The 12,585-nt window shown below is 31.2% G+C and overlaps 5 protein-coding genes across 5 annotated transcripts, besides 2 other annotated features; 3 read left to right on the top strand and 2 right to left on the bottom strand.

The window, feature by feature from the left end:
* Window positions 1-2,771: part of a mobile genetic element that runs on past the window's edge.
* A 219-nt stretch (window positions 2,772-2,990) lies between these two features.
* Window positions 2,991-3,288: a mobile genetic element.
* Window positions 3,289-3,828: 540 nt separating this feature from the next.
* Window positions 3,829-4,778, bottom strand: TVAGG3_0707480 (uncharacterized protein; the record flags this gene model as incomplete). The annotated part of the gene is made up of 1 exon (XM_051243622.1): window positions 4,397-4,621. One exon carries the CDS (start codon window positions 4,619-4,621, stop codon window positions 4,397-4,399), a length of 225 nt encoding a protein of 74 aa, XP_051090209.1.
* Window positions 4,779-4,919: 141 nt separating this feature from the next.
* Window positions 4,920-7,099, bottom strand: TVAGG3_0707470 (RNA recognition motif RRM domain containing protein family; the record flags this gene model as incomplete). The annotated part of the gene is made up of 1 exon (XM_001318403.2): window positions 6,372-7,067. One exon carries the CDS (start codon window positions 7,065-7,067, stop codon window positions 6,372-6,374), a length of 696 nt encoding a protein of 231 aa, XP_001318438.1.
* Window positions 7,100-7,885: 786 nt separating this feature from the next.
* On the top strand, window positions 7,886-9,724 carry TVAGG3_0707460 (uncharacterized protein; the record flags this gene model as incomplete). Its single annotated transcript, XM_001318404.1, has 1 exon — window positions 7,886-9,697. One exon carries the CDS (start codon window positions 7,886-7,888, stop codon window positions 9,695-9,697), a length of 1,812 nt encoding a protein of 603 aa, XP_001318439.1.
* Window positions 9,725-9,995: 271 nt separating this feature from the next.
* TVAGG3_0707450 (small Rab GTPase RabC9) lies at window positions 9,996-11,091 on the top strand (the record flags this gene model as incomplete). Its single annotated transcript, XM_001318405.1, has 1 exon — window positions 9,996-10,562. The coding sequence occupies one exon, from the start codon at window positions 9,996-9,998 to the stop codon at window positions 10,560-10,562; it is 567 nt and encodes a 188-aa protein (XP_001318440.1).
* An 89-nt stretch (window positions 11,092-11,180) lies between these two features.
* TVAGG3_0707440 (uncharacterized protein) lies at window positions 11,181-12,568 on the top strand (the record flags this gene model as incomplete). The annotated part of the gene is made up of 1 exon (XM_001318406.1): window positions 11,846-12,244. One exon carries the CDS (start codon window positions 11,846-11,848, stop codon window positions 12,242-12,244), a length of 399 nt encoding a protein of 132 aa, XP_001318441.1.
* Between the last annotated feature and the right edge of the window lie 17 nt (window positions 12,569-12,585).

The following is a 12,585-nucleotide window of genomic DNA, read 5'->3' as shown; positions in this document are numbered from 1 at the left end:
GCTTTAGCGTTGGCTTGGGCATCTAACCAGTCATTGTTAGCTTTTATATATTCTGCGCTTTTCATTGCCTTTTGCATAGCCGCGTCGTTATTTTTACTTTCTTGTGCTAAGTTTTCATACTGTACGGTTTGGTTTTGCAACTGTAAAAGTTTTTCTGCCTTTACATTTGCTTCAACTTCTTTTTTATACTCATCGCTATCCATATATGTCTTCAGGGCTTTTTGTTTTATCTCTTCATCTTTCAGTATTTTATATTGAGTAGTATGGTTTTTCAAATTTATGACATCTTGTTCCATTTTTGCTACTTCTGTGCTTTTTCTGACACTTTTTTCGCATATTCCTCTGTACTTAGTTCTTTCAGTTGTTCTTCTTTCTTCTTTTTTCTACGTTTAACTCATTGAGTTTCTTTGTGTGTCTGTCATATTCTAGTTTCTTTTCGTTTTCACTTATTTGCTTCTGTATGTCTATGTTTGACTTTTTGACATCTGTTATTTGATTTTTGAGTGAACTCAAATTCATTTGACTTTGAGGGTTATAAGCTGTTCCGTCTGCAGCTCCACCATAGCCTGCCATTTTCGCTAAAAGTGCCGCTCTTAAACCTCCACTCTGTGCACCAATAACTCGGTTTAAAAGCATAGGGTTGCTTGACATTTGTTGCAACATAGTGGGGTCATTCAGCATTTGTTGTTGCAACTGTTGTTGTGGTGTTAGTCTTACTATTGGATGTTTCAATGCTCTCTTCCTCTTACGTATATTCTTACGTAGCTTACGTGGCATTTTAAGTGAAGTTAAAAAGCGGTTTTTGCCAGATGTTTATATGACACTTTTTGTTCAGCACAAAAAACTACTCGGTCAAAGTGTTGTCAGTTTTGTAAAATAACCGTCCTATCTCATTCTATAAGGGGAAAAGGCTTCTCAAAGTATACTTCCTTGGAACGCCTGTAACTTTTCCTGTAGCGACGATAGACCCTTACTTGTCCGGACAAAGTTATACTATTTTGAGTGCTCTACAAAAAAGTCAACGGCGACGACTCTCAAAACCGTTGTGTAAAAAGTTTTACCGTTGGACAAAAAAAGTATATATAGAAAACAAAAAACGTTTATAGTTCATTCAATATTTGAGATGGAACGGTTTGCCAACGGAGACTTTTCAATAAAATAAAAAAATAGAGGGGGTTACCGTTGACGAAAACGGTTTATTTTAAACTTTTCTATGAGTAGTCCGAAAAAAACAGTTCATTTTTGTCTAATGGAAGGAAGAAAAAGTGTCGCAAGCAATTCGTCGACTACCTCTGCAGTTAAAGTTCCTACAACTTATGTCTCACCATTCTCAAAACCCTTACGACCTCCTATAATACCAAAGCAACTTCCTCATACAATTGCAAACAATTCGTCGACTACCTCTGCAGTTAAAGTTCCTACAACTTATGTCTCACCATTCTCAAAACCCTTACGACCTCCTATAATACCAAAGCAACTTCCTCATACAATTCAAGACAAATTGTCCAACAATTCAAGACATTCTACTCAAGAAAATACCATACAAACAAACGAAACAACAGATACAGTTGTACCAGACACAACAGGACAAGTTTTACAGTCTTCTCCAATTGCAAACCAATTGTCCAACAATTCAAGACAATCTACTCAAGAAAATACCATACAAACAAACGAAACAACAGATACAGTTGTACCAGACACAACAGGACAAGTTTTACAGTCTTCTCCAATTGCAAACCAATTGTCCAACAATTCAAGACAATCTACTCAAGAAAATACCATACAAACAAACGAAACAACAGAGGAACAACCAAGCGCGTCATCGATGACGACAAGGTCCCAGATGAGATACCTCGCGTTCGCGAAGCAATTTCAATCAGGAGATACAGAAAATACAGAAGAAAACACTACCATACCTGAACGTGTTCGCAGGCAATATGCTAAAAAAAGACTTCAACTCCCTGAAAAACTCAAAAACCAATGGGGAATTCAAGACGACACCGATTATTCGGAAGTGTTTCAGTCTGTTATGGATAGTTTGCAACCAGTTGAAAATGAAGTTAAAGACCCAGGTGTTCTCGTGGACTTGTTTGTTCAATACTTGCCTGTTACAGCAAACCTAATTGCACTACAAGCCATCGACCAATTTATTAGACTTTTCCCCAAAAATATGCAAACTTATTTGCGAAATGTGAAAATTGCTGAGTATGTCAGCATATATCCCAATACCTACAACTATCTCGAAGAATTGGATGAGTATGGGCAAAGGTCCTTTTACGTATACTTTTTTACCAAACCAGGACAGTCAAAACGGTTATATTGTATACAACCTTTACCAGAATTTCAAGACAATTTCCATGTCATATCCACTATAGCGTTAGATACACCAGAAAGAGTTCCATACGGTGGCAAAGTTAGTATTTCAAGCTTCCCGAAAGCTACCAAAGGACATCCTATAAAATTGGCAGAATTCACTAATTCAAATTGCCAATTCAAACAGGATGTTGAGTTTGTATTCTTACACGATACCACATTCATAATACAGACACCTCCAGATGGACTCTACAAAGTATTTATAGCTGGACACGTAGCACCAGATGACGAAGAAGAAGTCGAAGAAATCCTCACCTCAGAGAGCGAAGAAGAAGAAAATTTCCAAGACATTCAAGATTCAGAATATACCGAATAAAAACTTCATTTATACTAAACATCTTCAGGGCTAGAGGGCACGAAGTGCCTGGAAGCCCCACTTCCTTTTTTTTTTTTTTTTTAGATTTCTTAAAATTAATGAAAAAAGGGTTTTCTGAGAACTTTTGAGAATGGTTTTCAAATTCCATTATTGAAAATATATAGGTATTGTATGAAATTCAAACTCTCTATTTATTAAAATTCTAAATTTTTAATAAAATAACTTTTCAGAGGAATATGATTTTGAATGGTTGATTAATAAGTATAAAAATGTCTACGATTTTAAGGAGGGAATTGTTCCTTATGAGGTATACATCATAACTATATACCTCATAAGGAACAATTCCCTCTTGATAGCTGGGAACTTTCTCTGAATAACTTATCATTTGGAGAAAGTTCCCCAGCTATCTATTAGGAACTAAAGGCTATGAGGCACTAATATATAATCAGTGCCTCATAGCCTTTAGTTTCCTATTAAAAACGAGAAAACTTGTTCGAAATGATAAACAATTTCGAACAAGTTTTCTCATTTTAAGGAGGGAATTGTTCCTTATGAGGTATACATCATAACTATATACCTCATAAGGAACAATTCCCTCTTGATATCCTGGATATTTTTGAATATATTTTTTTAATTAAAGTTCTCAAAAGTATTATCAAAAGTGATTTTTTAAAAATATCTCCAATTAATTAACTAATTAAAAGTATTATATTTTTAAAATTAAATAGTTTTTCAATTTTTTGAAGGAATTGAGATACTTCCCACGACAATAAAATTGAGAGGTTTACATTATGACTGATCTTAGCATGTAACAGAACTTCTTATTTCACATGGTGCAAAATAAAATCATCATCCTTTAGACACGTTCTTCTCCTGAAGTTTAATAAAATGATTTTTACTTACCATCTCTCAATTTTTATTACTTATACATATCAATTTATATGCATATTAGAATGATTATGTGAATCAATGGCTTTTTACATTGTCGATGATTTATATCCAAGCTTTATATCACAATTTTCTATGGTAAAATGTTAATCTTTTTTTTGTCGGGAAAAGTTATTATAAATTTTTAATATAATGCATAGTATAATTGTTATACTTTTTTGCTATTCTAATAAAGATATAATGATTTGGAAAGAGAATATCAGAAAGTGATAAGTGCGCCTTTAACATTTCAAAGATTTATAACATCTTGGGGGTGGCACTAGACTTGTTTTTTTATATTTACTCAAGTGTGCATAAATCAGTAGGTTATGATACGTTAGAATATATATTAGACGTTATAATATTGGGACTACTCATGAAATGATTAAAAAAGGAGTTTTTTTTTAAAATTATGAATTGTTTACAAAAATTTCACTTTGGTCTGGTATTCCTTTTTAGTAATTCTGGTAATATTGAGGTTCCATTTATGTATCATTACTTATGCAAGGAAATTCAGGCATTTTCTAACAAAGCATTTTTTGTGGATTATTTGAAATAATACTATCAGTCAAGATCGTAGAAAATATACAATGAAATTTATTATATGTATCCTATAGGTATAGAATGGTTATGAATAATTTTATTGAATATTTTTTTTTCTTTTTGATTAGAATGACTTACGAATATATCATTTACATTACTGTATTATAGTTGTAATTACTTCATAATTAAAATGAATCAAATTTGAATACATGAAAGAATGAACTCTTTCATCAAATTCTAATTACTATGTGATAAAGATTTAATGTAGTTTTCAAGTTCTAGTTCATCCATATCATCATCCGAGGTTTTGTTTGTTAAAATTGCTTTTATTTCTGGATCTTGAAGTAAATCTTCGTCATTATCAACAATTGCTTGCATAAGAGTGTTCCTGGCAGTATTGTCTCCGGAAAGTAGACCTTTGTATTCATCAGGATCTAAAGGCTTACAGCAGAGACAACCCATTTCTAAAAATCCTGAACGATAAAATTTCAGTTCAGAGTTCAGAAGAATTTGTATGCCGAACAAACCAAATTGCAGATATCAATCTACACTTTGCTATCACACTCAAACATAAATAATTAAGGTCCCGCCAAAAAGGTGTCGCTGTTGTGACAAAGCCGTCGAAGACATGACAAACCTGTCGAAGTTTTAATATAACAAAGTTCTTTTTTTATGCTGGAATTTTTTTTACAATTTTTTTCAATGAATTAATGAAACGGTTTTCAAAAAATTTTCCATTATTTTTTGGATGAATGGTAATTTAGTATCTGAGTTTTTTAAATCTAATCAGGATTTCATCAGAGCCTTTGATGGTATTTATCTTCTCACTGAGGACAAAGTGCAACAAGTTTATCAAGATATTATGTCAGTTTTAATTACAAAGTATAAACAAAGTCCTGATTTTATAAAAGATTCAATTATACGAGCATCATACTTAAGAAATAAACATTTGAAAGCTTATTGGAAACTTTATTCATTGCTCACACAGCATTATAGTAATGATATTTTTTCACATGAACTTCGAACACTTTGCGATCTAAGTAATAATCGAGAGCCATCATTCAGAACTTACATATATATTTATGAGCCAGGAACAATTTTGCATGTTATCTTGAATGATGATTTCGAAAAATGCAAACAAATCATAAATGACTCTAATTTTGATATAAATTTCCAATCAAAAGTCAGGATGCTGAATTATGAGGTAAATTTAAATTTAATTGAATGGTGTGCATATTATGGTGCTGAGAATTGCTTTAAATTCTTGATTCTCAATAACAACTTTATTCTAACTGAAAAAGCCCTAAATTTCTCACTCTTAGGTGGCAATCAATTTATAGTTAACAAATGTTTCCGTGAAGTGAAACCAAATGAAAAAACAATTTTTTTCTCAATTCTTTCGCATAACATTGATATTTTTACATTTTTAATTAACAATTCGGATAATAAGTTAAGTCTTGAAGCAATGCATGCGTTTTCATATTATTCCAACCTTTCTGCATTCCTTTATTTTGTTCAAAATAATCTGATGAATAAGAATTTATTTTTCCATGCTTTTAATTTCCATTATGATGAATTAATAGAATTCTTGATAAAACAATATCCTCAATTCGCGGGTAAATCTTCATATGATGTATACACTATACAACATTGTATTAAACACAATTTTTGGCTATCTTTTCAAGCTACAGTAGAAAACGGAGCAGATTTAAATGTAGTTGATCGAAAGGGAAAAACTTTACTTGAAATGGCAAGGAAACATAAAGTAGATCATAGAATAATTGATTATTTAATTAAACATTAAACTAGAGTTCACTTTACATTATAATTTAGAAGAATAAAACTCAAACAATTGGAATAAATAAATTCCAATGAAAAGGTATAATAGAAACGATAAAAGCAGTCTATAATTGAGTGTGTGGTATGGGTATAAATATAATATATTCTCCAGTATTTTATATATTATGAATAGATATCAGACAAATATTCATATAATTGAGTTGTACATCCTATTAATCAGAAATAGTAATTGAAATATAGTGGAAAATATATCATTATGAATAGTCATACGAAACTTAAATCATTATCAATCTAAAAAATTATCAACAACTTCTATTTTTCCAAATGAAAGTGTTGCTAGTATCATTTTCAATATAATATATAATTAATTTAATTTACTTCTTCTCCGTGTCAAAATTAAAGTATAAATTTCTTATTTCATTTTTCCTTTTATGCAACTTTTAATTTCCTTTTTCACTTCTTTCAAGAGTTGTTTTACACGTTTCCAATCTCTCACTCCACGTTTCTTTTCATATCTCTTGAATCTCTTTTCATCAGAGTCAGAACTTGACAAATTATATGATTCTGAATCACTGTATGATTCTTTTACATGCAACTCAGAAGAATTATCTGATTCCAACGAATTTTTCTCGTTCAACTCTTCTTCATCAGATGAGGTTGAATTAATCTTTTTGCAATGATGCCAATGATATTTACCAATATATTGATGGGAACAGTGATGACGCTTTCCTTTCTTAAATTTCTTTCCATAATCGAAATCATCTCTATAATTATCTGAAGATGAATCATATGATGATCTATGATTATGATGATAATGTCCAAGCTTCTGATGATTTGGACAATCACGATCTTTTTTATGAATATCGTTCAAAAATTCAACCGTAATTGTTTGATCTCTGAACTGAGTTTCGTTGAACCTTACAGCATTTGAAGCGGCATCATGATATGCGAATTCAATGACGGCACATCCTTTGAATTCACCATTGGGTTTCATTTCCAATGTAATACTTTTGATCTCACCAGCCCGGAAGAATGTTTCTTTGAGTTGTTCCTCTGTTGTGTTCATTGGGAGGTTTGCAATAATGACACTTGTAGAAGACTCACTCATTATTAATGATATTTTTGGTAGTAACGGTTTTAGTGATCCCCTGAGCCGAAAAGTTTTTAAATTTGATCATTTTTGAGAGCTCTAAACCTTACAATCATTTATCTTTTGTCAAGAATCATAGAATTGATGTCTCCATTAATTAAGAATATCTCTAAAGTCTAATTAAGGTTTTTTTATTGAATGTTCTCGATCGCCGGGAAAACGTATTTTCTTTCATATCAAAATTAAGTTATTATACAATAATCTTTTTCCTTATGAAATCTTAGTGTGTCTTTCATGGGGTGCTTTTTTTTTCTTAGATGAAAAGGCAATTGGAAATGAAATAATTCAAAACAGATGACCATCTATATTATGATATATAAACATCCCATAAACACACATTGCTCATATGAGATTAAACCTTTTGTGTGAAACAGTTTTGGATTATCAAAGTCCGGAATTGGCCTGCTTTCCAAATTTTTCATTTTCAAAAAGTGACGGAACGCAGATATGAATTTGAATAATCTTGAGCATTGTTAGCAATAACACATCACAACAATTTAGATTTCAGGCTTGGGCTTACATCATTACAAAATACAAATAGGAACTAGCATTGCTGAAGGATGATATTTCAAAAATATCAATTTTGGATGTTTTCAAAACTAAATTTTAATTTTTTGATAAAAATCTAGTGTATTATCAATTTTTGTATAACATTGAGATTCTAGTTCGGTTTGACTTGTTTTGCAATATAATAATTATGTGATTAAATCATTCAATTGATGTGCTGTTGCTTTTCCAATTTATAAAATTTTTGTCACTTTTGGCGCCATTTTAAGATGAGTTTTTTGAAGGTACCTCCGTGGAAATATCCTTCAAAACAACAATCACCAAAACAACATCCAATGAAAGACACACTAAAATTTCACGAAGAAAAAGATGAAAGACCATTTAATTGGGTATTATCTGATTCTCTCCCTTTATCTTCACAGTCTTTTAACGAACAAAATCAACAATTTTACGATTTTCTTGTAAATTTCCTATCTGCAAATGTTTTTGCACCTCAAAATGTTGATCAAGTCTCAAGGTTAATATCAATTCTCCAATATACAATAGGTTTTTCATTTGCGAGAGAACAAGATCTTCAAAAGCGCGTCCAGCGTGCAAATGAAAAGCTTGCATCTGTTTATTCAATTGCAGCATCCCAAAAGCAGCAAATTTCAGACTTAAAATCAGAAAATAAAGCAAAATCAGCAAAATTACGAACAATGACAAAGCAAATCGAGAAAAATACCCAAGAACCAAAGTCCCACACAGTAGAGATATCACCAAAACAAAATTTACCAAATGTTGTAAACGACGATTTAACCGTTACAATCTTGGATCAGCTCAATTTAAGAGCACTTGATGCTACACAACGAGCAGAAGATGATATGGCAATGTGGATGGAAAAAAAGTTTGCTAAGCTTGAATCGAAAATTGATCAAGTCCAAAAGGCTCAGACAATGAGAAACAATGACTATGGGCAAAATAATAATACCTTACAACCTTCCTATACACCTCGTAAACATACCAAACAACAGAAACCAGGCGCTTTTCTAATTTTTGATGACTTAGCAAAGACTGTTCCACCACCACCTCCTCCACCAGTTTCATCCTCTGAGCAACTAGTTAGCGAAGCTTCTCCAGAAAAAGTTACAATTCGTAAAAGGATCAGTGCAAGTCCTCCTTCTCGAAGGAAGAGAGTTCAAAAGGCTCAATCATTATCTTCTGAATCATCTGATGATTCATCTGTTGCTTTAATTCTTAAACAACCAGTTAAATTATCTGAAATCACAGATTCTGATGATGATCATTCCAAAGATCAGAATTCAAGATCAATGCGTAGAAGAGCAAAGCAAGATGTTATCATACTAAGCGATTCAGATGAATCCCAGAATTATTCAGCTAAGCCGAGCGAAAAATCAAATAATCAACAAAATAGTCAAGGTAAAAAAGATGATAAACCAAAAAAAGATTCTGAACCGTCAAAAATAGATCAACCACCAAAATCAGACAAGAAACCAGAACCAAAAAAAGAAGAAAAACAAGAAATTAAAGAGGAACCAAAGAAACCAGTAAAGGAAGAAAAACCTAAGAAAGAGGATCCTAAACCAGATCCAAAACCTGCACCAAAACAAGAAGAACCTGACAAAAAGAAAGATCAAAAGAATAATAAGCCAAAAGAATTAGACAATGAAAATTCGAAAAAATATAGTTTTGAAAAACCAGTTGCAATAACAAAAGCACCTGATGCCGAAAACTCTGATGATTATATTCTTGAACAAGATCCTGAAGAACATCAAGTTCACGCAACAACTCGAGATGTTGATCTGGATGAAGTTGAATTCCAGTCTAGCGAGCTTGCTGATAGCGAAGAAAATGATAAAGGCTCAGAAAAGGAAATCAAATTTACATTTACACCTCCACCAAAGTCATCGACAAATAATACTTCAATGAGAGGATCAAATTGGAAAGAAACTGATATTGATAGTGAAGAAGAAGATTATTCACTTTCTTCTGCCGATAAAAAGAATGAATCTTTCTCAGTTTCGGTTCAAGAAGACGCTAAAGCAAAGCCTAGAAAGCGTGGAAGACAGTCATTTTATTAATATGCTATTATTGTTATTTTTGTAAATATTTTTATTGTGTTTGAATTTAAAATCCAAATATTTATGTTTTTCCAAGCCAATAAATTTCAAGATTTATAAAGACATAAAAATCAATATGATGTCTGCCGTTAAAATTTTTTTTTTCAAGCCAGAGTTGCAAATTTTCAATTCAAAAATTTAAAAGTGACAGATTTCGGTTTGATTTTAATTATATCTGTTATATAGCATTGGATGGAAAATTTACAATTAAATCCGATATCAATCAAAATCTTATTTGATGGCACTTTTTTAAAATTTAATGAAAATTGTTTTAGTTGGAGATACTCAAGTCGGTAAAACATCAATTGTAACTCGCCTGAAGAAAGGCAGGTTTGCGGAGAATACAACTGCCACAGTTGGTGCAGCGTTGCAAGAATATGTTGTACAAACTGAAACTGGTAGTGTTACCATGCAAATATGGGATACAGCCGGACAAGAAAAATTCAGAACTCTTGCTCCGATGTATTATAGAACAGCAAATGTCGCTTTAATTGTTTATGATATCACAAAATCTGATACTTTTAGGTCATTAGAAATATGGACAAAAGAGTTACAAGATAAAGGTCCACAAGGATTAAGAATATGCATAGTTGGCAATAAATGTGATCTTGCAGATGAAAGAGCCGTTCAAACGACACAAGGAGAAGACTTTGCATACGCACATCAAGCAAGTTACTTTGCTGAAGTATCTGCTAAGAGTGGTGATGGAATTATACGACTTTTTGAAAAAATTGCAACATTAAATGAAGTTGATAACAGAGTTACTACCTCTGAACCGATAGAAATAATGGCACTTAATCAAAATAACAAATCATCATGTTGTTAAGTTGAAAACTAGTAATAGTTAATAGATAATCTTATATATATATTACAATTAATGTTTTAAATACTTATACATAGTAAAAACCTTTCATCTTCTTTCCATAAAAGCTGTCTTATTTAGCATTACATTTAATATTTATTGTCAATAATTAAAACTCAAATTATTATTATTAATCACATTGTGTGTGGGATTTTTGAAGCGCTTGTACATGAAATTTCCAAAATAATTCTATTTATCCTATTTATCGTGAATATTCCTTTTCATTGAAATGAGAAAGAGGACTCTCAATTTCCTTATCGCCTCCCGTTTTTAGCAAGCTTATGTTCCCACTCAAAAAATCACGATCTCAATTTTTCTCCAAATTAATTTCACTAAACATATGCATTACATTGTATGCTAATGAGATTTTTGCAAAGTTATATGTTCCTCCAAAGTTCTTTCAATTACACGTAACATCAACTATGAATCCGAAATGCTGACTATTAACCGTTTGGCTCATTCAATTTGTATAATTTTTTTCCATAAATATGTTCTACAAAATGCTGTTTAAATTGTTTTTCTTAAATTTGATAAAATGTAATAAAGTCAAAAGTTTTATTCTCTTTTCTTTTTTTATGTTCAGCTTTCAATACTATATAGGATTCGTACCGATCATAAATATGATTATCTATAAATTGTTATTCATGTGCCCGCGAATATTTTTTGCTTTACTAATAGATTTTTCCGAATACAAATTAGATTATGTTCCTATTACAGGTGAATGCAATAGATGCGATCTTAAACAATCGATCACTAACGAATCTTCAAAAAGAGATATAATAGTTACAACTGCTTTTAATAAAATCAACAACTTAGTTCCATTTATCCATACTTTACGAGCATTTAATAAAGAATGTAGGGTATTAGTATTTACAAACGAAAAAGCATTTCGAATTGCCCAAACGTTTCTGGATTATGCTCAATGTGGAATTGAGTTTTTAATATTTCCATATGAATTTCAGAGTAAAATAGATATTTGGTTTTATAGATGGGTATTAATCGGAAATTATCTCATTCAACACCAGAAAGAGATTGATAATGTCATTCATATTGACTTATTTGATTCAATCTTTCAATCAGATCCCTTTGCACGTTTCAAAGATAATAAAACATTTTATTTTTGTTATGAAGATGCAAATTACTACAAAGAGTTCAAAGGAAATCCTTGGGTTAAGTATGAATTTGATAATGTTTGTGACACACTTCAAGATCATGAATGTTCTAAAATTAATTACACTGAACTATTAATGAGTCTATACTCTGTCAATGCAGGCATGCAAGTCGGAAATATTAAAGATTTTATTAAATTTACGCAGTTTATGAGAAAATATGGAGATGAGCACACTCATAAAGGAAGAGAAGATGATCAGCATTTCCTGACTTTTAGTATGGCTCTTAAGAAATTTGATGAAATATTAAATTATCAAATTCTTAATTACTCAAGCGATTTCATGGTTGCGGGATCTAGATATTATATGAATCATCCAAAGAAAATTAAAGGCCAAAAATTCGGAAATTGGTCTGTTAATGGAAAAGTTCCTGTGATTTATCACCAGTTTGATAGAACTAACTATTATATTACGCAAATTAAACGAAAATGTAAACTTCATGGAATCCTTGCAGATCATACTTCAATTAAATCATGAAAAAAAATTGTGTAATTTATATATCTTGTTTAAAAATATATTATCTATGAATAATACTGATATTTTACAGCATTACTCTGATTCAATTGAACATAATTAAACTCATTATCCTTCGGCAAGTCTCAGAATCATATTTTTTGAAAGGGTTTTACTCAACACCGAAGAGATTAGTTTGATATAGAGACTTTACATTGGAAATGAATTTGAATTATGGTTCATAAATGAAGAATAAGTAAAAAGTTGTACCAGCCTAAATTTTTTTTTAATTTTTTCGGACTGCTATGAAAATGGTTCAGTCAAGCCTATTCCAAAGCAAATAAAGCTGCATTTTCATCACCAAT

The sequence above is a fragment of the Trichomonas vaginalis genome, chromosome III (assembly GCF_026262505.1).
Source record: "Trichomonas vaginalis G3 chromosome III, whole genome shotgun sequence".
Classification (NCBI taxonomy): domain Eukaryota; phylum Parabasalia; order Trichomonadida; family Trichomonadidae; genus Trichomonas; species Trichomonas vaginalis.
The sequence above is the reverse complement of the archived record's forward strand: the minus strand, read 5'-3'. Positions and strand labels throughout refer to the sequence as shown.